Source organism: Pecten maximus, chromosome 3, assembly GCF_902652985.1.
Source record: "Pecten maximus chromosome 3, xPecMax1.1, whole genome shotgun sequence".
NCBI classification, from domain to species: Eukaryota; Metazoa; Mollusca; class Bivalvia; order Pectinida; family Pectinidae; genus Pecten; species Pecten maximus.
This window is the reverse complement of record NC_047017.1, coordinates 11,099,386-11,124,735: the sequence shown is the minus strand read 5'-3', so window position 1 is coordinate 11,124,735 and position 25,350 is coordinate 11,099,386. Positions and strand designations below refer to the sequence as shown.

General features: G+C 38.0%; 1 protein-coding gene across 4 annotated transcripts; it reads right to left on the bottom strand.

The window, feature by feature from the left end:
- Window positions 1-4,049: 4,049 nt before the first annotated feature.
- On the bottom strand, window positions 4,050-22,817 carry LOC117323194. Of its 4 annotated transcripts, none has more exons than XR_004531672.1 (7): window positions 22,684-22,817; window positions 14,432-14,511; window positions 12,862-12,900; window positions 11,601-12,561; window positions 9,851-9,954; window positions 6,381-8,496; window positions 4,050-6,106 (listed from the first exon to the last, which is right to left on the bottom strand). XR_004531672.1 is itself a non-coding variant. In XM_033878251.1 (6 exons), the coding sequence occupies exons 1-6, from the start codon at window positions 22,739-22,741 to the stop codon at window positions 8,410-8,412; spliced, it is 1,329 nt and encodes a 442-aa protein (XP_033734142.1). In that variant the 5' UTR covers window positions 22,742-22,817; the 3' UTR covers window positions 4,050-8,409. The 4 variants fall into 4 exon arrangements, 1 of the variants encoding a protein (XP_033734142.1); XR_004531671.1 differs by having other exon boundaries at window positions 4,050-6,380; window positions 6,441-8,496; XR_004531673.1 differs by having other exon boundaries at window positions 6,441-8,496.
- Window positions 22,818-25,350: the final 2,533 nt, after the last annotated feature.

The following is a 25,350-nucleotide window of genomic DNA, read 5'->3' as shown; positions in this document are numbered from 1 at the left end:
TTTGATTGATGCTTCAGTTTATTTCTTCAATGATCAAGCAGGTGTCATTAAGATATGTTTAATAGGTTAAATGTTATCACACAGACATGAAATTATTTGGGGGAAAAAAAAGAAAAAAAGACTTAACTGACCTTGAGGTCACAGTGACCTACAGGCAGCGTTCTGCAACATCAGCTTATAGTGGTACAAGTATATTGCAAGTTTAGTCAAGATGTCATTAAATATTAACATTTATCTGACCTTAGACCTTGAGGTCAAGGTCACAATAACTTAATGACAGAGCACTGCACTTTGTAAGTGGGTGAAACGGGTATACAACTTTAATTAAGATATCATTAATGGTTTACAAGTTATCACACAGACAAGAAGTTATCGCAAAAAAAAAAAAAAAAACTTATTTGACCTTTGATATTGAGGTCAAGGTTACAGTGACGTAACAGCAGTGCACTGCACATCTGTTACAGGTTATGCAAGTTTATGGAAGTTTATTGTCAAGATATCTTGAAAGTGATAGAAATTATGACCCATGAATAACTTCCACTAATAATGACCTCCAGATCAATTTTGTTTGTTTGATTTATCGTCCAGTGAAAAGCCAGGGTCATTTCAAGAAGGGGTCTCCTTGTAGTAGTTGGTGACTACCTCAATGAACAAAATACAGGAGGCCCATCACATGCCATCCAGAGCAATTAGGATAAAGTGTCTTGCCCTTTGAAACAATCACGACAACACAGACTGGCCCATTCTCAGCTTACTGAGAAACACAAACCAACACTGGTAGGGAGGACCTCAGGGTCAAGGTCAAAATGATCCAATGACAGAGCACTGCACTTCGTTGGTGGGTGTAAAAGGTACACAGCAATACAGTAACTCTCGTTAAGATAATGTTATCATTAAGGGTCGAAACATAGACAAGAAATTTTTCAAAGCATTAGGTCGAGATCACAGTGACTTAAAATGGCAGTGCACTGAATATAATCAAGGTAACTTCAATAGTTTAGAAGCCCAGACAACAAATTATTAGAAGAGCTGGAACTTATACAATGTCTGCCTCCATTTGAAGGGGAGACATACACTAATTAGTTACAAGGTAAACAAAAGGAGCCTTAATAAGAGACCCAAGAAAGATCTGGGTACATCTTGAACATTGTGGATATCAATTTCAAATTTGCCCTTTAATTTACATAACTGTTCTTTTGATATAGTAACAAATTATGATTCCTGTGATGTTTTCTGATCAGTCCCAAAGTAATAACATGTATAGCAAGGGACAAGATGGACGTATACAAATTTAGGAAAGATCAAATTACTGCTTTGTGAGATAACAAGCTTCAGCTGTTGTTTGAGAGAGTAGTGAATATCACACTTGCCATTCTATGGCAAGCCGTTTGGGTTTTTACCTATTGAAATGAAGATATCTCTATTTAATTAAAGATATCTCTATTTAAAATGAAGATATCTCTATTTAAATAAAGATATGTCTCATTTAAATACAGATATCTCTATTTCTACTGAAAATAGAGATATCTTCTTTTAAATTACAGATATCTCTATTTCGCATTCAGATATCTCTATTTAAACAAGGATGGATAGTATTGCAACAGCAATACAAAGTCCCCTGCCTGACCCAGGAGTGCAACTATTTATTTCCCATTTTTTAAACTACATGTTATACTGATCACGTATACCAAATTTCGTTAAAATCAGACTAGTACTTTAGGATTGTCCGGACAACCAATGAGATCCCGGCGGCCATTTTGAAAAATGTTTTTTTTTCGAAAAGAAAAATTGGGATGCACAATTACATGTGATACTGATCATGTATACCAAGTTTCGTTAAAATCGGAGTAGTACTTTAGGAGGAGTTGTCCGGACAAGTCTCAACCAATGAGAAGTTGGCGGCCATTTTGAAAATTGGTTTTTCGGAAAAAAAATGTAGGATGCACAACTACATGTTATACTGATCATGAATACCAAATTTCGTTAAAATCGGAGTAGTACTTTAGGAGGAGTTGTCCGGACAAGCCTCAACCAATGAGAAGCCGGCAGCCATTTTGAAAAATGAATTTTTGAGAAAAAAAAATGTGGGATGCACAACTACATGTTATACTGATCATGTATACCAAGTTTCGTTAAAATCGGAGTAGTACTTGAGGAGGAGTTGTCCGGACAAGTCTCAACCAATGAAAAGTCGGCGGCCATTTTGAAAATTGGTTTTTGGAAAAAAAAAAATGTGGGATGCACAACATGTTATACTGATCATGTATACCAAGTTTCATTAAAATAGGAGTAGTACTTTAGGAGGAGTTGTCCGGACAAGTCTCAACCAATGAGAAGTCGGCAGCCATTTTGAAAATTGGTTTTTGGAAAAAAAAAATGTGGGATGCACAACTACATGTTATACTGATCATGTATACCAAGTTTCATTAAAACCGGAGTAGTACTTTAGAAGGAGTTGTCCGGACAACTATTGCATGACTGACAGACAGACGGACAGACGGACGGACAGACAGACAGACAGACGGACGGAGGGTAAACCTATAGTCCCCCCGTTTTTTTAAACGGCAGGGGACTAATAAGATATCTTTAATTGTACGTGTAATTGAGAGATCTTTAATTCTTGTCCAATTAAAGATATCTTTATTTAAAATAGAGATATCTCTATTTGAATTAAAGATATCCCTATTTTAAATAGAGATATCTTTAATTTTGTTTAAATAGAGATGTCTTCATTTGAAATACAGATATCTCTAATTCAAATACAGATATCTCTATTTAAAATAGAGATATCTTTAATTGAATTAGATATCTGAAATTACTTTGCAATACAGATATCTCTATTTCAAATACAGATATCTCTATTTGAATTAAAGATATCTTTATTTACACAAGTTTGCTCAGTGCGAAGATTAATATTGAAACACAATGAAAATAATGATTACTCCCTAATCCTGATCAGTGTTAACGAAACACTTATTTTACCTGTGCCTCCTGGTAAATTTCTTCTGCGAACAAAAGGTCGTCTTGTGGCGTGATATATATCATCCGTCACCTCCTCCGTCGCTGTTCTTAAGGACGCCATTGCAGTGCTGGCGACATGCAGCAGCACACTGTCTGCATTTCCCGGCATTTTGCGTCACTACTGCTTTACTTCCGTCATGCGCAAAAGGGAGAATCAAGGGAGCAGTCGTTTTTCCTATTTGATGGTTAAATACAGATATCTCTATTTCATGTCAAATAAAGATATCTTTAATTCAAATAGAGATATCTGTATTTGAAAATAAAGATATCTGTATTTCTACAACAATTAGAGATATCTGTATTTGAAATAGAGATATCTGTATTTGAATTAGATATCTTTATTTTAAATACAGATATCTTTATTTACTATGAAATGCAGATATCTCTAATTGAAATAAAGATATCTTTAATTGAATTAGAGATATCTGTATTTGAATTAGAGATATCTCTAATTCAATTAAAGATATCTCTATTTAAATTTAAGATATCTCTATTTGAATTAAAGATATCTTTAATTTTTATATTAATAATGATATCTTTATTTTGAATACAGATATCTGTATTTAATAGGTAAAAACCCAAACGGCTTGCCATAGCCATTCACCTCAATATTCCTACCCTACTCAATACATTCTGTATTTTCTGGCAGCACATACTTTATAGTTTGATGAATATCATTATGACTCTTGGTTGTAAGAAAGATTCCATTTGGGATCCATCAGATCATCTTATTTCAAGATACTTATAGAAATCCTTGCATACAAAAATTGCAAACTTACTCTAAAAGTGTGATGTACTGATGGGAGTTCATTGCCCGAGTCACCATTGGTGGAGAACTACTGTAGTTACTGTAAACATATTTCAGGACTTTATTTTTTAAAATGTCAAGACTTCTGAGGGAGAATTAATATTAAATTTGTTCTTGGAAGATCCCCCACTCCAACCCCTACTTTTTAAAATTCTTTTTCTTTTCTTTCAGAAAGCTTGATATAAATTCATGGTTATGCAATAAAAATAAAAATAAAGAATTAACTTTCAACAGGATTATTTATTGTACTCATGACCATTTCATACAGACAAGAACTTTTAACTGAAGGAGACTGAGAAATAGCAGGTATATAATGATATGTTGTTTTATATGTATATAAAAAAATGAAATAAAAAACATAATGAAACATTCATGATCAGAGTTAAAAACCCGACATGTCTTAGTCATCTATTAAAGGAAAAATTACCACCAGACATAATTAATGATGTGTTGAGAAAATTTTTTTGATTAGCATACCTTCATCATATTGTATTTCATATTGGATGTATTTTTTCAAAAAGGCCAGAATAAAAATGCTGAAGAAGTACAGGAGAAAAATTGTAAAACATATGCTCATGGAGAAGAGGAGACGAGGAGACGAGGGCAATCATAGAAGCTATAAACATTTCAGATACATATTAGAATATAAAATTTCTAAAGCAAATGAACACAGGTGATACAGACATTATTCATTTAGGTGGAATTGATTTGATTCAATTTCAAAAAGTAATGTTCACAATTTAGTTTTGATGAACAACAATCTAATATGAAATAATTGAAAGTTATAAAAAAAACGTAACAAAAAAAAAAAATCCAAATATTTTCAACATTTAATTGTCATTTTATTACATGTACAGGGGTATAGGATGTAATAAAAAAAAATTGTTTTCAAGTAAGTTTTAACGCAAAAAAAGAAAGAAAAAAGAATTGAATCAAAATCATGATAAATTTCGAAAACATTACCAAATATTTCCGCAAGTTGTAACATCACTCTAGTGCATGGTTACTTGTACTGTACTGATGAACCAAATGGTTTAAAGTAATAAAGAACAACATGAACACTTGTAATCAGTAAACTAAACATCATGATGCTGGTATTGATAACTTCTTGGAACTTTGGGAAATAGGACATAATTCTAAACAACACTTACAGGTTGTATTCAGCACAAAAGCAGGAAGACAAAAGATTTGTTTGACATTTTATCAATATACTTTGCATAAATTAAATATACATGTAGTAAATTAAAGGTACAAGAAAAGACATTTATTTTTCATATTTCAAATACATGTACATAAGATCAAAAATGTATAGATAAAAATGATTTTTTTTTATTATTATTGTGTGTGTACCCTGTAGATGTGATGTAAAAATTAATAAATTTTCATTACATTTTTTTTTTTAATTAGTGACAGGCTGTCATATTTAATTTGCTAATCAACAAAATCAATGTTTTAATGAACCAAAATCTTAACTTCAAACTTTATTCTACCAGTTAGTTTTTAATATCAACATTTAAAACCATGGCATTTTACAATGAATTGTTACACTGACAGGCATCTTGCCCAACTTAATATGGTGGATGGTCATCTTTCATAGTTAACAGGATTTTTATACTTATGCCAGCATGTATATGAACAACAATTCTCTATACACCAGACACTAGTCCAGTCATAACGGTGTGTACATGAACAACAATTCTCTGTACACCTACACCAGACACTAGTCATACCGGTGTGTACATGACAACAATTCTCTGTATACCTACACCAGACACGAGTCCAGTCATACCGGTGTGTACATGAACAACAATTCTCTGTACACCTACACCAGACACTAGTCTAGTCATACCGGTGTGTACATGACAACAATTATCTGTACACCAGACACTAGTCATACAGGTGTGTACGTGACAACAATTCTCTGTACACCTACACCAGACACTAGTCCAGTCATACCAGTGTGTACATGATCAACAATTCTCTGTACATCTACACAGACACTAGTCCAGTCATATTGGTGTGTACATGAACAATAATTCTCTGTACATCTACACAGACACTAGTCCAGTCATACCGGTGTGTACATGAACAATAATTCTCTGTACACCTACACCAGACACTAGTCATACCGGTGTGTACATGATCAACAATTCTCTGTACACCTACACCAGACACTAGTCATACAGGTGTGTACATGAACAACAATTCTCTGTACACCTACACCAGACACTTGTCCAGTCATACCGGTGTGTACATGAACAACAATTCTCTGTACACCTACACCAGACACTAGTCATACAGGTGTGTACATGAACAATAATTCTTTGTACACCTACACCAGACACTAGTCATACCGGTGTGTACATGAACAACAATTCTCTGTACACCTACACCAGACACTAGTCATACCGGTGTGTACATGAACAATAATTCTCTGTACACCTACACCAGACACTAGTCATACAGGTGTGTACATGAACAATAATTCTTTGTACACCTACACCAGACACTAGTCATACAGGTGTGTACATGACAACAATTCTCTGTACACCTACACCAGACACTAGTCCAGTCATACAGGTGTGTACATGATCAACAATTCTCTGTACACCTACACCAGACACTAGTCCAGTCATACCGGTGTGTAGGTGAACAACAATTCTATGTACACCTACACCAGACACTAGTCATACCGGTGTGTACATGAACAACAATTCTCTATACACCAGACACCAGACACTAGTCATACAGGTGTGTACATGAACAACAATTCTCTATACACCAGACACCAGACACTAGTCCAGTCACACCGGTGTGTACATGAACAACAATTCTCTATACACCAGACACCAGACCTACCCAATACCATGTACTTATGCTGGCATATACATGTAAAACATGATTTATCAATTAAGTAACACATCTGTAAATGTATTACAATAAAAGATTCCAGATATTATACACAGTTGCAAAGTAGCCACTAAACATGTATATACACTTTGTACATGATACGTGTTAATCCTTACACGATACTACATAATATATTAATAAAGGTGGTAAACCTTTGTCAACAGACTCATATCAGGACTTTTCAAGAGCACCACAAATAAATACATAATTCTCCAGTCTGTCCCTACCTTATAATTTCAACTAAGTTCATGGAAAAGGAAGACGTAGGACAATTTCAGCATCTCTAATCTTGATTATAAGATCCTTGTAAAGGCTGGGCCAAAATATTGTCTGGACTTGACAAAAATGGCCACCAATAAAGTAAAATCCCAAATGAAAAAAAATCATCCCCCAAATTAAATCCATATTACCCTTGTTAGACCGGTAGACCTCCACAAGTACAAGCAAGTCCAAAATTAGGACAATAAAATTATCTGAGTGAATTGTAGACAAATGAAGATACCTGTACCAAACCTTAGACAAAAAAAATAAAAAAAAATTGAAGTCCCAAACATGTCAAAAGCTAATTAAACTTAAATTATTTTCCCAGATTAAATCGATATTGTCTATGTTTCACCCCACAAGAACATCCATACCAATCAGAAGGACAATAACACCTTATCTGACAGAACTGTAGATCACTGAAGAAATTTCATTAAACATTTAACCAACTGTTGACAGATGGATTACCAGATGCAGACACTATACCACAATTTCTCTATCGAAATTCAATAGGCATATGATAATGATATATTGGCAAATTACTATACAAATATAATAGCAGATCTACTTGATATATACAAACCAGTCTTAATGTGTAACATTTCAGACACAAATCTTGATGGACCTGTAGTTGTAAATACATGTACAGGCACTGAAAGGGTCAAGGGTCGTCAGAAAACAAAATAAGATCACCAAATCTATCCTTCATATACACCGTAATTCCATAAAACAACCTCATTCAACCAACCAAACCTCCAACTGGAACTTAAAAGGTTCACATGGTACATGTAATCTGTTGTAAGACATTCATCTTTACCGTGTACGTTTGATACTAAAATGCTCCTGAATTGAACTTTAAAACTATTCGGATTCTCATGTTCTGTTTCCATATACTGAAAGGGGTTCGATAGTAACATTTTTTTGGAAACATAATTATAACTAACTTATATATTTTTGTTCATTGAAGGAGGACCACTATTTTAGAGATTCTAATTTTTCATCTGCAGTGGTATTGATACAATACACCCTAACTGAATACTGATAAGTCTGAAATTGATATATGCCATTCTTAGACTGCCGACAACACTGCCCCCATTCTTAGACTGCCATCAACACTGCCATAAAACTAATTTTTTTCATGTCTAAAATTTTCAATTTTACGAAATGTTTGAAGCAAAACAGGAAAAAATTGATATCTATAAAAGTAACAACTATATTTTCTGACAGGAAAAATGTACAAAATTCATACATCGGGCCGCTCTAACGCTATACAACAATGTCCAATTCTGATTACTGTTCTGTTGGGCACAGTAAGGATATTTCTTCTCTTTAAAAACACACAAAATGCTGTATGTTTGGGAAAACAAAATTCAAAAGTTAGTTCTGTTAAGCGATTGCACTGGATTGGACTACATTTCTTCAATGCTGAGTTGAAATTTCTCGATTTCATCAAATTCTGTGTTGAATTTATCTGCAATGACATCTGTCTTTGTTTTCTGAAATATACAAATCAAATAAGTTATAGGACATAATCTTAATTTAATATGCTTGACTTCCATAATAATTCAGTTAAAACTTTGCTACGAAAGTCACAGGATCTACGATATTCACATCAATATTTTTGCGTCCAGTTTCCAGAAATATGACCCTTCTCTAGGTGAATAAATGAAGAAATACTTGTACATTTTTTCTTTTCACAGTTAATCGTGATTAAGGAGACGTTGATGATTGCTCCAGATCCCAAAACTTATACCAGTATTAATTACCTACTGATTTCAACATATAAATATCCCATTTCATGCATAAATATCAAGGTAAAAGGAAGTACTTTTCATTATACATTAGTTAATCATATCAATTAAAACAGACAATTTTTTGTGAGGAAATACTGTACATCCTACATGTTTAACATCAATTATAGATGAAATAAGAATTAACCAGTCACATAATTCAAGGAGAGGATGAAAACACAGGCTCTGTCCATACGGTTTGATTGAATGAGTCAAAACAAAGCCTTACCAAAACTTCAATCTGTAGGCTGGTTAAAATTTAATAATCATTTTGATATTTATTGCCTAAGGGGCAGTAACTCGATTCAGGATTTTGGTTTACATATACATGTATAAATATATACATATTATATTAAATGTCATATTGTCCCAATACGTGCAGAAAACATATTCTTAACACTCTTTTATATAATTGGCCAAACATGTAGATATAAATAACATATATAATGCCTTTAGGAAATAAAAAAATACTACAGTATATAATCATGAACATTTAACCAACATATTTTGACAAATTTTGCTGAACACAAAAGTGATATCCAAAGTTTACAGATACCTATCTTACAATTTATAAATTGGGGACTTTTGTGTAAACACGCAAATGTATGCATGCAGTATCTTACTCTATTTTTATAAAGTAGGGGAAATTAATCGCAACAAGGACAAGTGTCACCAGGTTAAGCGGGTTACTTATACTTTATTTGCCGACTAGTTTCGCCTCTATATGTGAGGCTTCATCAGGACAATTTTTCAACACAATTTTACCCCCTTAAGTCCTTTTTTTCGGGGTTCAGTTTCTATTGTGACGTAATATATGGACAATCAATATTTTTGGTGTTAAACTGTTTATTGTCCAGAGATTAGTAAGTAAATAGGGCAATAGTTTTTGTGTTTAATAGTGCCATTGACATAATGTAAATTTTCAATAATTTTGATGGCACAAATCTTTGAAATAATATTGTAGCAAACAATGCCCAATTCATTGACTGATTGAAATATGATCAAAATGGATTGACAAATTACATCTCCTAGGAATAAGGAATCATTTTTTATACTTTACTTTTAAATCTTTCAGTTTACTTGATGTCGCTGACACAACTTTCTTGGGCCGTCTCTTTGAAGATGATTTGTACGACTTGGTGGTACTTCTATTAAGTGAAAAATCTGAAATGAAAAATGACAATTACATTGATAATTTAGTCCAGTTAATATTCATAGCAAATTATAATGGTACGACAAGCATTGCATAATTAAGTAAGAGAGAAAAAAAGGGAAAAGGTTACAACAAAACTTTTGTTTGTGATAAGATAATTCAAGTGACAAGAAGTCATATTCATCAATATCTGTACCTCACTAAAAAAATGGTTGTTACATACAATTTTCATAAAGTGTGATATTTAGGCTTTTTATCATTTTTTTTAAAGTTATATTTATGAAAAATACAAAGCAGTCCATGTCCATACCAAAAACACTCTTAGATCACTAGAGCTATGTACAGGTTTTGTGAAGACTTCAAGTTATTTTAAATTAGTTTGGGGGTAACGCTGTAACGCTTAGGAAACAGTAACATTTAGGGTTAAATGATGAAAAATATAGAAAGCATCCCATAGCAAAAGGTACTACTAGAGCTATACATGTACCAGTTTTCATGTATATGTCGTTATCTTTAACAGTTTTGAGTTTTATTGCTGAAACAGTAATATTTAGTTGTTTTTTTTTAGCAATTTAAGAAGCCAAAATCACTATTTTTGAAAGGCAGGGACCAGCTCAGTTGGTTAGAGCATCGATCCACCACATAGCCTTAGGTGAAGATCTGTGCTGAGAAACAAACTGGTCTGTGCTGGTGGTGTTCTAGGGCAAGACATTTTACCTTTATTGCTCTGGGCAATATGCAAAGGACCACCTGTATGTTGTTTGAGTTCAAAAATTTGGAATAATATTTTTAAGAAATGAACAAAGGACATATACTCTACAAAAAGAGTTTGCCATGTGTCCAAATCTCTTTAACACAAAACTGTCATCCATGATGTACATATTAAACAAAAAGAGTTTGCAAAATTACACAAATTAAAGGGAAATAAACTCTAAAGGGGATCCCGAAGAAAACTTGATTTCAACACTCAACACTTACTGCCACCGCGTACATGTGTACCTAGTGGTTTGTCCTATATATTGTACGTATTCAACTCACAGATGAAAGAGTACAGTGCAGCATAAATTGTTAGCAGATTAAATTAATATATATATACGGCACAGTACAATCGTAGCACCTCAAATCGGGGGGTCATACATCCCTGTTTCATCCGTGTGTTCCTAATTTGACATACGATCTAAGGACTCGCCGACAATTACATCTAAAATCATTTATGTTTATCATAGAGACATTCTTATGTTCGCTTTGAAGTTTAAAATATTCCATATTATTTCCAATTACCAAAGCACAGAGATCGGAGAAACCGAGTTTATTTAGGTCGTTTCCTGTGGTATAAATTTATACGAACTTGACACTGGCAGTCACTGATAAAACAACACGAAATCCAATGTAATGTTTTTATTAACCAGTTCTAATCCTAACCTGAATAGGAATTATGAGCTAACGTCGGGCGTCTGTCCTTTTACTGCTCGCTACTGATTTTTAACTCATCGGTGTCGTCACATTTCCCCGTGGCGAACCCCTCACTTTGGATTCGCCACATACAGTAAGCGGTGATATCAATCGATCTGTAGCAATATCAGACCCAGGTAAAACCCCTTCAAAATGAGAAATTCAAAGTGAATTATTTGCAGTAAAATAATTTTTTGTTACAAACCATCCTGTTCCATGGAGAACAATTCTGGCACATCTGCATCGTTTTCCACTGACTGTCGTCGAAATATCTCATCGCAGGAGATTTGCATCGAGTCCATGGAGACATAATCTGAGAGAGGCGTTAATGGTGGCAATGCCTTTGTTTTGACTGGGGACATCTGCAATGGTGTGTCTGCTGCATATGACACACTATCGAAACCGAAGCAGGATTCATTTAAAAGACTATGATCAGGCTGTTTTGGTCTTCCTCGAGGAACTACATAACTGGGTGTTGAGGTATCTGTTGATGCTGGGGCAGGAATCTTATGTATGGACGGAGGGGACATAAGCACACCGCTGTCCCTTTTCCTCTGTTGACGCTTGCCAGACGAGGTGACATTTTTCAGAACTGGTGCTGGTTTAGGTAACTTTGGTTTGAACTGTGGAGTAGCTTGATCCATTGGTGTTTCACATTTTCTTTTCCGTAACTGTCTTTGGAAGGAATGATATCCCTCCACATTGGACAGGTCAAGTCTCTGTAAGGTGACCACTGGTGTTTTACTGAACATGGGAGAATCACTACTTATTGACCCCGGACTGACTTTCGGGGATTTAATTTTAGATTTCACATTTATTGGAGTATTCTCCTGATTCTGTTTATTGTTTTTTTTCACCACACTGGATTTAGTCTTCACTATTTTAACATCAGAGTTTTTTATTGATGCATTTGATTTCTTTCCTTTCTTGACAGCTGGGTCCACTGGCTTTTGTTTCTTGTCTGTAGAAATATTTTTCGACCGAGTGGTACTGGTTTTTGCCTTAGATTTTTTACTTTTTACTTGCAAAGGTGAGATCTGCATTTCAGAATCAGACTCATCGAAGTCGTACAGACTGGTCTCAGCAGGGGCAGGAGACTGCATACTCATGTCGGATGTACCTGTGGTTGAAGCCTCTTCATCAGCCTCATATCCAATCTCTGAGGTCTGTAATATATTGCAAGTAGATGAATAATGACATCAGAAACTAGACAAGTTATTAGTACTTGATATATATATAAACTCCCCTGAAGAGCGGCACGATGTAGCCGCGAAAGTACTAGCTCACCAGATCTGTGTTTGACTTTTTATTCTATTATTATTTACCGTCACATGGACTTTTAACTTTATTCCATATATACCCATATATATTTGTCTTTTTTTAGAAAACACAAATGGCTTGGATTTTATCTATAATTTGAATTAATACCAGTTGTTTCAATCTGTCCACATAAACTGATAACTTACCAGTTGTTTTCTGCGACCATTCTTTTTATGACACGGACCCTAAAATTATATCAAGATAACTGAATTAGAAGTTTACATGTTTTTTTTATCAGCAGAAACATTTGGTTTGTCTTAATTATGAACAAAATATTTTCTCTGGTGATTTTTAGAACATTTGATACATAATATGTAATGCAGAAAACGGAAAGAAAAAAGAATCATAGTCATCAACATGATTTGGGGGCAGAATATGTTATAGATCGCAAGCTTTTGTAAAAAAAAAAACAAGAGCTGTTGGAGAAGAGCATAGCTCGTCTTGCAAATGTTTGTCAATAAATAATTAAAATATATTAATTGGAATGGTTTCGCAAATTGCATAATGCCATTAATACTATTTATATTGTTTACTTGATCAGATTATGTTTTGTGAATTCATGCATTTGGGAGACAAGCTATGCTGTTGTAGATTAAATGAAGATATTAAACACAAATGTAATTGCTTTTGGACATATTTCTTCAATTTTTTGACAACATATCCTAATGAGAGTTGTCTCCCTTGAAAAATGAGACCGGTATAGATTGTCTATTGTGACGTTTTCATATTGTTTTATATTCAGTTTCACCCCAAGAAAAAAAGATAGTGTAACTCCATAGGGACTCTTTTACCAAATATCAGCACCCTAGTACAATCATAAAGTAATGTGTTAAAAAGCTTTCAACATTTGCACGAAAATTTCAAAAAAATATTTCAGTTTAACTCAGGAAAGGGATAGTTCAACCCCCACAGGGAACCTAATACCATGTATAACCATGCCTTTCAACACTCACAATATAATGTTAACACAAAGTCCAAAGATTTAAAAACAAAAAAACACAGATGTAAAAAGAAAAAATCCAATTTTTACTCTAGGAAGGGATTGTCTTACTCCATAGGGACTCTATTGCCAAATATAAGCACCCTTGTACAATTATATAGTGATGTATTAATACCTTTCAACACTTGCACCAAAATCTTAACGCAGAAATATTCCAAGTCCAAAAATTTGAATTTTTTTTTTTTTTTTTTTTTTAAATCTTTTAGTTTAACTCTGGCAAGGGATAGTCTAACCCCAGAGGGACTCTATTGCCAATTATCAGCACCCTAGTACAATTATAAAGTGATGTATAATACCTTTCAACACTCGCACCAAAAACTTAACGCAAAAATTTTCTAAGTCCAAAAATTTTCAAAAATCTGTTTTTTTTTCCAAAAAATCTTTTAGTTTAACTCCAGCAGGGGATAGTTTGACCCCCACAGGGACCATATTACCATAAATTACTATGCCTTTCAACACTTGCACCAAAAATTTAACATTTGGAAAACCAACGCCGACGCCAGAGTGACAACATAAGCTCTCACTCTTCTTCGAAGAGACGAGCTAAAAACTACCAGGTAACCACTACCAATGTAAACATCAGCTTGTATTTAACATACCATTGATTACATAAAATTTCATTGTGAGTGATGATTATTTTTACTAGCCTTTTTCAGATCTATTTATTAAATGAAATTGATAAAATCTTCTCTTCAAGCACAATGACTTAAGCCTACCATAAACCTTGATGAAATTTTGTTCAGTATTTCCAACGTCTTTGAGCATTCAGATTCACTTGAGGCACCAGAGGAATTTCCTGTAAAAAAATAGAACAATTATGCAAGAACAACATGAAATGGAGGTGGAGTACATAATACAATAAATATAATCAGATAAAAAAACTGGAATGACAGTCATGACAGCAATGCAGGTGTTTTTAATAATGCATTTTTTTAAACAAGTATCTAAAAGCGTCTTTAGAAGCAGCATATACACTAATAGCTGCAATCTACCATATGTATTGGCGTGTCCCCAGACTATACTTTATAACACTTTTACATGTGACTTGAACATGTCCATGCTAAATTTTAATTTGTGTAGATTAATAATGATCATGACCATCAAAATAATGTTTTAAGACAAGTGTAGTGAAAATCGGGGGAGTTATCTCCCTTGGTTGGAGCTCATTCCGCACGTGAGCTAGTATAAAATCCCGCGGGGTGTCAGAGAGCGGTCTCTTTGATCCTGAACCCTGCAATGTATACATACAGCCACTTCACGTGAGTACTTGTCACTGTATTGTATGGGTTTTGGGATACGGGAGCATTCATTAGTCTTCTAGAGAAGGCTGGTGATAACCCACACCAGTTTTCTCTACACTGGTGTCAGAGTGTTTGAGAATTTCACGCCAAATTCTATTTTTTTTTCAACATGTTTGTTCAACTTAGTGTCGTCCTGTTCCGGACAGCACCTGTCAGCGCCATTTTGTTTTGACCTGCACGTTGCCTACGGAGCAGAACGACACTCTGTCGGACTATTAGGTTTTTTTTTTTGCTAATTATTTGTAGGTTAGGGTAGGTTGGAACGATTTAATTGTCGTTCCAACAAACATTTTTTTTTTTTTCATGTTTTTGCTGGTACACTTGATCGTGTGGGCCGCCCATATCGGCGGCATACAAAGGCCGAGTGTACAATCATACAGTAACATCGGTTTTTTTTTAATTACAAATTAGTTTAGGTAGTTATTTTTATACGGCTACGCACCTGTGCTGTGGGCCGCCCATTATATTTTGGCGGCGTACGGAGGTGTGTTATAATCGCACGTATTTTAGGTTAGAGTAGTTAGTGTTAGGGAAATTATTTTTAGTTATAGGAAATTAGTGTTAAGTTAGTGTTAGGATATAGTATAGTTTAGAAAGTAATTACATGTACTGTTGGTGTTATTTTATATAAACCCACACAGAGATAGACACACGTAAAAACTGTGTTGTTTATTTTCACACCACCCATTTTGCATATATAAACTGTGTTGTGTTGTTTATTTCTACACCACCCGTTTTGCATATATAAACTGTTGTGTTGCTTATTTACACCACCCTGTGTTATTTATCATCGTATTTAAGACATGCCCTGCATTAATTTAAGAGAAGCAACAGAGGAGGAACTCTGTTCCCTCCCAGGTATAGGGGAGGTGTCAGCAGGAAAGATAATCGAGATTAGGGGAAATGGGGATTTAACATTGTCTGCCCTAAAGGAAATCAGGGTTACAAAGAGTACTTGGCTAGAATGGATAGGGCAGGGGAAAATTACAGGCATTAACTTAATGCCAACCTCACCACCCCATTCACCCACTCCCTCCAGAGGGTCACACTCCCCTAGTAAAAACTTAGAAAGTCGCCTGGATAAACAGGACGATGTGATCAGGGACATGCACCTCAAATTTACAGAGTTATGGGGTAAGCTTGATAAATTTATGGTAGACAGGGGGACAGCGGATCTCTTAAAGGAGGAGTCCGCTGTTACCAGGTCAATTCCTGGTAAGGTGGTACAACCGGGAACAATTCAGCTAACCACCCCTAGTGGGGCGCAGTACATCCATGACCAGGTACCACTACACCCCCAGCCCTTAGAACCCACAGTTCCTGACTTTCCGCCAGTATGGGGGGAACCCACCCAACAACGGGAGGCACCAGGGGGGTTGGTCATGTCGAGGACCCTTCCACAAGGTAACCCTTATCTGGACAGTATCATAAATGTACTACCTAGGGATGGTCGGTACATAAGGGATCAAGTTACCTCATACCCTCCCCAATCTAAAGCCAACACATGGGGGATACAGATATCGCCTCAACAACAAGAATTTGGGGGAGGCACACGTATGATAGGCATAATCGGGACGACCACGGTTCTCGGGGCAGGCTCAACCGATCGAGGGGCCGTTGACAATAGGCGTGCCCGCAATCCGCGTCGTGCCCGAGTGGAAAACCGCCGTGCCGACTCATCGGACAGTGAACCATCTGACTTAGATTTCTCGAGTCAGGAGGAGCCTAATGTGGAGTCATCCAGTGACAACTTCAACCGACATCGGAGAGATGGACACCGCCACCACCGACATCGCAGTAAAAGCCCGCAGCGCCACAAGATGCCAACATCGGCTAAAAAAGAAGATGAAGGAGAGGTTTAGTGACAAGGATGTACCTGTAGTAGCTAGGCGCGAGCTCCAGTATGCCAAGCAGGAAGAAACGGAGACCCTTGCTGAGTACGCTCAGCGTATCCAAACGCTTACCAATGATGGGTATGCTTATGCTGATGAGACCACCCAAGATCAAATCGCGACAGAATCCTTCTTAAAGGGATGCCGGGAGAAGGTGGCGGCTCAAAAAGCTATGGAAAAGAACCCCAAGACGGTTCATAAGGCCCTTAAATATATAAAGGCCTCGATAGCTAACCAGCGCGCTTTATTTGGCACACGCTCATCACATTTTCCGAGTAGACAGGTGGAGTTCGCTGAAGGCACCAAACCCGGGGACGGTGAGACACAGCAGGAGATTATTAAAATGCTACGCGATGAGGTAAATGATCTCAAACGGTCGCTTACGCATGGTGGGACAGCTAACTCACCGTATTACCAGCCTCGGCCCTCACCTCCATACCATAATCAGGGTGGAGGTGAGGTGGTATCTCCGTATTACCCGCCAGCGGGGGATCCACGTTGGTATCCTCCGTATCGCGAAGGGAATCGAAATCCCGACCGAAGACCTCGATATCCCGGTACGACAGTTCCCCGCGGCGCTTCCAACGGTTAACGGATAATGACAGCCGTCAATTTCTGCCTAGGGACCGGGATTGTTCCCCTACTGCTGACCGGAAGACGTGGGACCGAGGACGTAACTCTACGCCACCAGGATGGAGTAATGGTAGGAGCCAGGGCAACACGGAGGACAGCCGCGTCCTTGTAAACAATTCCATGTCCCCAGACCGCCAGAAAAGCTTTCCTACGCGGTCCCGCTCACCGTCCCCTGCGAACAAGGGATCAAGGGATTCATCCCCGCATGATCATAGGGAAATAAAGTAAGTAGTCTCGGAAGGGAGTAGTCTAACCATACCTGTGACCTTGAATGGGACAACCATAAGGGCAGTCGTAGATACAGCCGCCACCATGACACTGATCCGGAGAGGATTGCTGGACCACATGAATGGACCACTTATACTGGGTTAAAGGGTACAGCTCAGAGGATTCACCGGCAACCTGGAGAATGTATGGGAAATTAAGGACCTACTCATTGGGTTAGGAACCACGGTGACCCCCTGGACGGTATGTGAAGCACCCATCACAGATGACATGTTGCTGGGCGTAGATTTCCTAGCCAGGAACAGCTGTATCCTGGACATGAACTCTGGGAGGCTACTAATGGGATATCAGGTAATCCCTCTCACACCTTACAGGGAGAACCCACAGGAACCACCCATGGTGTCCACCGCTCAGACAACTATTCCCTCAAACTCCATAGGATTTTGTGATGTCAGCTGGAACGAGACCACCCGGCAGCCGGTCATGGTCCAGCCCAACTCCAGTGCGGTGGGGCCATTATTTGGCAACACATCGGTATCCTCTGGGGTGGATCATGCCATTATGAAGGTGGTCAGTGACTTCAAAATTGCAAGGGGGAAGGACGTCATGAGAATAGAGACAGTGGAGCCCCATATACCCCTTCCTGTCAGGGAACCACACACTGAGCCGCCAGGAGAAGCCCATTCCAACAGAGACGTGTCATGGAAGACCCAGAATGATCCGAACCCAGGAGGTGGATCAGAGCTTCTTACAAACATGTCGGTAGTACCCGAGAACGCGCTGAAGGGCCGCTATCCGCAGTGTCGTGGGATTTCGCGCCAACAGAAACAGGGTCCGCTGAGTATGTCTGTCAAACCATGGAAGATTGACCCCGGGGGTACCTACTCATGCAGTCTAGGGGAAGAATGGGGACCCTATATCACTCTCCTATACAGGGAGACAAAAACTCCCCATAAGTTGGACATTAAGGTCCATTGGGAAGGGGCTGATACAGGACTAGGGGCCAAGTATTGTCACCACGATCGCTTAAAGCTCTACGCGGGGGATACATTTCCCATATGGCTACGTCGCCTAAGACACAACCTCCTACCGGGGGCCGCGTACGATGATTCCTCGCGGACCGAAGTACCCTCGGACGAGGAGGACATAGACCCGTGTAACGCGAGTTCAGGGGAGGACAGTGACGCTCCGACGGCGAGTCGTGGGGGGAACACCCCGGAAGCGGTAGTAACACACCGCCAAGTGTGGTGTCCCCGAATAAACCATCAACAGGCCCCGGGGTCTCGAACCGCTCGAATACCGTTGGCTCTCCCGATAGCATTTTAAGGGGGGACCAGAATAAACCAGTAACGCGTACGGGGAGACAAACCAGACAACCCCGTAGATTTGACAACTACTTCCTACCCTAGGTTACACTACGGGAGGGGGGGAGGTAAGTTAGGCAAGCGAATACAGGTGGTGTGTGTAGGCACAAATGCAGGTGGTGTATAGGAGTATATAGATAGGAAATGCTACTATTCCGATCCATACAATGCAACTCTCAGTCAATTTCGTTGCAGGACTATAAATGGACATCCTGGAATTGCACCACCGGGAAGATGGTCTCGAGGACCTCCTTAGGGAGGTCCAAGGGTTATTAGAACCCGAAGCCCCATGGCCATCGACCCCCAAAGGGCCGGTGGGTGGGACTTCTCCCTCAGGGACTCCACCGTCCACAGGGACGGAGGAGTCCAAAACGTATGCAAATCCGACTCCTCAATTGGAGTCGGAGACTTCCTCGCCCCCAGGGCCCGTCCGTGCTCCCCTGGCAGAGCCGGAGAAGACAGACCTTGAGGGCGACAACATTCCCCCTGAAACGTCCGGGGGGGATGCCCCTTCACCAACCCGGGGCCCCACTAAAACACCAAACCCGATAGCCACCTTGCCACCGCTTTATAGGAGCTGGAGGTGACGGTGGAGCCCCTAAATATCCAAAATAGAGAAATGCCTCCTAGGGTTCCAAATTATTTGTAGAACCTCAAGGGGGCAAGTCTTAAAAGTCTATGTAACCAGTAATGTTCACCGCGGGGTTCCAGTGGAACCTCAGAAGGCAGCATCCCAATTGATATTTATATACTTGATGAAATATCGGAATTCTCTAATTCTCGGAAGGAGGGTTTAGAGTTCAAGGCACTATGGTACTGATGGAACTTTAAGTCCCTCAAGGGGGGCGTGCAGTCAGCCAGAGATCTCTCCTCAATTGGTGGGTCCGAGAGCCTCTGAGGGGGTGCACGCTGCCACAACACCAACAGATTGATAAGGTGTGAGGTTCTATACTTCCAGCACAAGTTCTCAAGGTCACCGCAGGCTTCCCCCTTGAGTATTCAGGTGGAGAGGGAGGAATCTGTGGAGACAGGTATATAGCTTACCTGAGAGACCCTCCCCTGAGAACTAATACATATAATTAAAATTCGATCAGGTTATCAGATAGCCATTGGTCACAGAGACCACACCTCTTCTTAAGAGAGGGGGTAAGGAATGGAGTACACTTCTAATATAAGTAGTTTTTTATCAAGAGTGCTCTCCAATAAAAGGGGGAGGGAATGGAGTGACTACACTCCTAGTATTTCTATCCTATGAAACTATCAGTTTTGGTTTAATTGGTTAAAATACATCGAATGTATATAGGATCAGTTATGGCTTAAGTGTTGCCCATAGAACCGTCGGGTACTGGGACCTACCACTTAGTAGTGGAACCCTCATCCGAGTGGGGCTGGGACTTAACAAGCAACTTAAAGCCTTTCCTCACATAGGGGAATGTAAATATTGTACATATATCAGTTGCACAAATAGTTATTCTTCATCTCAGCAGGTATAATTTCGTGAAGTAAGTTGCATTAACCCTCAATAAAATCCCTCCACATAAAACAGTAAATGGTTGTTCAAGGAACCCCTGGGTTTTCTCAGGCTGGGGCCTTCGGAACAACCCCAACTCCCTTGAGTTTGGTTATTTAAATATATACTCAGAGTTAAATGTTAGTTAGGAAGTCTGAGGATAAAAACCCTCTGACCGTCGTCTAACACAGCAGTTATATACATAGCTGCTAATAGGAAAACCAAAATAGAATTTCAGAAATTAGGATATCGGCTATTCTGAAAGAATCTCCCATGTGAGTAACGGTTCAAAAGTGCACCGTTTCCAGTCATGGGAGTTAGACAACAGACATAGGATTAGATCTAGCTTAAGGAGGCCAACACCCTCGACGTCCCTCGGAAGATCATCAACCCTAGAATCTGGAGCCTTCCATGCCATTGGATCCATGAATGCTAGGACACCCACCAATTCTTCCCAGGGAGTGTACAGAGTCCAGGAGGGGGCCTTCATAAAACAGGGAGGAGTGTAGTGAAAATCGGGGGAGTTATCTCCCTTGGTTGGAGCTCATTCCGCACGTGAGCTAGTATAAAATCCCGCGGGGTGTCAGAGAGCGGTCTCTTTGATCCTGAACCCTGCAATGCACACATACAGCCACTAAACGTGAGTACTCGTCACTGTATTGTATGGGTTTTGTGATACGGGAGCATTCATTAGTCTTCTAGAGAAGGCTGGTGATAACCCACACCAGTTTTCTCTACACAAGTTTATTTCCAGTACAGGATTAAAGAACCCTATTCACTAGTACTATGTCAGGAACAACGGGTGAAAAATTAGAACTAGAAAGTATAACATCTGAAAAGGACATTGGAGTGACAGTAGATGAAAATTTAAATTTTAGAACCCATATCCAGTTGGGAGTGAATAAAGCAAATAGTATTCTAGGACTAATTAGAAGAACATTCACATATTTAGACGAAAAGATGTTCAAACTATTATTTAAGGCACTAGTAAGACCCCATCTTGAATACGCCTCAAGCGTATGGAGTCCCTATAAGACGAGGGACATCGATTTGATAGAGAACGTCCAGAGGAGGGCCACAAAACTCATACCTGGTTTTAAAAACTTGTCGTACCCGGAACGCTCGCAGAGACTGAAACTGCCAACCTTAGAACACCGAAGGAATAGAGGTGACCTAATCAACGTCTTTAAAATCGTGAAGAATATTTATGACGAGCGAGTCACAACAAATATGTTCCAAATGGACACCACCAGCAGGACAAGGGGACACTCGCACAAAATATTCAAAAAACGATGTAACCTAGACATAAGAAAAAACTTTTTTTTTTAGCTTCAGGGTAGTAGATGTTTGGAACAATTTGCCACAACATGTTATAGATGCCGAGGAGGTTAAACAGTTTGAAATTGCACTGGACAATCACTGGGATAATACCAACAAATAACTTGTGTATATATATGAAAAAGGACAAATTAACTCATTGCACACCAGATGTATATCACATTGTAAACATTGTAATATCAATTGATATGGACATAGAGGCTTACAGCCTGCGTCCATTATTTATCGTATTAAATCGTATTAAAGTACTGGCCCTCAAAATCACAAATACATGATATAAAATAAATTTTCTAATATGTACAAGTGATAAATTTTGTATTCCAGGTAGGCACCTCAATGTTTTATGTTGAACTGCGCTATCGTACTTGAGCTGGGATTGTATGAGATTTGTTAAGCGGTATAAATAATTTGCGGTGGGGCGGGGGGGGGGGGGGGGGGGGGGCGAGTTACTAGGCTTGTCGTGGGAATATCGCGCCCTGTTAAGTGATGCACGTGCATAATTCCAAAGATGCGGGAAGCATAGAGGGTTATAATCTGGCTTACTTGACCCTCCTTCTCAAAACTAAGAACGCTTGTTTACTCAAAACGAGTTATTGTTTAGGCAAGGGGGCCGTAGGCAAGACAGAATGTTGAAACATGTATCAATTCTTACATTTCAAACAATTGATATATAACCTATTTATTGGGATAAATGTTCTAATTTACCACTAGTATTTGCATTCTTTCCCTTTGGCGTCGACTTCTTCTTTCTTTTCCCAGGCATTGTTGACTTTTGACGAACGAAGTGCTACCGACAACACAAGCTTTTCAAAACTTCCGCGCTCTCCCGAATAAGCATGCGTTATCACAACATCCGGTTGAAAGGAACGACAACTCTGCACAGACCCTGTCCAGCTGAATTCACAGTCTTTAACTCCATACACTGTTACAGGACATCTCTGACGACATCCTAGATTTTTGTATTCTGGTCAATCCGAGTGTAAATATATTTTACAACATTTTTTTTATGATTATAAATGTATTTAAATGTGAGTGTTTACGGGTAATTACAATAAAATTGGTAAATATACCGCAGTACAATAGTAACAGAATTAGTTTCTGATATTTATCGGCCTTTAAAAAATCTGATTTGAAACCATATCAGATTTCTAAAAGGTCGATAAAACATCAGAAACCATCGGATTATGAAATTAGGTAGAAGTAAGCTGATAAGTCTTATATATATATATATTCAAAACATTCATGACATAACACGCGCTGCCATCACATAGAATCGACCCGCGATGATTTTCTGTTAAACCTTTAAGTTATATTATTTATTTATTTATTCATTCATTCATTCATTCATTCATTTACTTTTAGCATCTGTACACCACCAAAGATGTTTCCTTATTAATCATAATAGGCCCTCGGCGAATTAAGTATCGGCCGAGGGGGATCACTTTTACAACATTACGATATTTTTTGTTGTTTATACCTACTATATTTGTGTAACTGTTCCATGTTCTATGTCTATATGTGATCGTATGTAATTTACCTGTGTCTTGATAAAGGGGCAGATTGCCTCGAAAATTCGACAATTTACTTGTCTGTACTGTCGTTATTACTACTTGACATATATATATATAGTATCATGAATCCCGCTACTTCAATTTTCTCAAATATATATCATAAATTAATAATATATTAAATATACCAGATAAAATTAAATGAAAGCAAGATTCAATATTAAGTAGCCTCACTGAAGGGTGTCATCGCTCACATCAAACTTGTTTTATTCCACTTTTTTCAGAGTTTGTGAATTTTGGTGAATGGTCTATATATAGGGATGTTTTTAGAAAGAAAGCACTAACATTTTATAACGCTTTCCCGTTACAGTCCGTTCATTCTTATTCGATTTTAAAATAATTTTAAACCGTGTACGGAATTTACCTACAGCGCACAAGATTCAAAGTGTTATTAATGAAGCTGGGGGAAGGAAGTAGTATGTAGTTGTTTGTTTTTTATCGTAAACATATTTTCATAAACCGAAAATTGGGGGAGGTATTTTACTATTTTCTTGACGTCAAATTCTTTTTTTTTCTTCTTTTCTTTCTTTTATTTTGATATCAAGAAATTAAATTGTACCAAACACTGTGAAAATGCATATAGCTTCTTCCACGCATTAGTATGTTTGATAAATTTAAATATACAAATCACCTTGAGGTTGTTACTGTTTTGTTAATGCCGTGGATTTAAACAGAGACTTGCATATCAGACGCCGTTATTTCTAATAATTCCCTTTCGTCAATAATGACGATTTCGTGGAGTGTTTTGAGTTTGGTGCACAGGGGCGCTGATTTTAAAAGAAAGAGAGTTTTTTTTTTTCTCCGCAGATTCAGGGATATAAAGTGTATATAACTTATTATATATCCCTGGTAGACTACAGTTTGGAGTATGAGGCCTGTCCATTTCATTTCCGTCTTTTCCTCTATCCCAAAGTAATTCAGGTCCAGCACAGGGGCGCTGATTTAAAAAGAAAGAGAGTTTTTTTCTCTCCGTAGATTCAGGGATATAAAGTGTATATTATATATCCCTGGTAGACTACAGTTTGGAGTATGAGGCCTGTCCATTTCATTTCCGTCTTTTCCTCTATCCTAAAGTAATTCAGGTCCAGTTCCGGTATATAACTCCGCTGAACTTTTCAGAATCGACAGAAGTCTACTCATCCCATCACATTTCCACATTTAGATAATGGACAAAGTGGCATTCATCTATTTCCTTACCAAGGACAACATTAACCGAATTTCAAATACATATATACATTCTTCTTATTTTTTAAGCGGCTCCTCTGTTCCAACTATATGTATAGTATAGTGGTGTATTTTGATTAAATTTTGTTTGCCAATGTTTCTTATCATTTTCAGGGTTCATACGGATTATGTCAAACCAAATTAAATATCCAAGGCCCATTTTACCCGTCATCTAAGTCATCTTGAGAGGGAACAAGAGAACAAAAAAGCAACTCATAGCTTTCCACTTGATCAAAATACAACTTGACATGGTTATTATTAATGTTTGTAGGGGAAGCGGCAAAGACGAAGTTGAATCCAAATGATGGCCAGGGTTTCATTTATCCTAATGAAACTTTAATATTCACGGACTTTTCAAGGCTGTAAACCAATTTCATGGCTTTTCAAGGCCCAAGGTGAAATTCAAGGCTTTTCAAGACCCAAGGTGAAATTCAAGGCTTTTCAAGACCCAAGGTGAAATTCAAGGCTTTTCAAGACCCAAGGTGAAATTCAAGGCTTTCTAAATTAGGTTTGGTTTATTTTGTTTAACGTCCTATTAACAGCTAAGGTCATTTGAGGACGGCCTCCCGTGCGTACGACA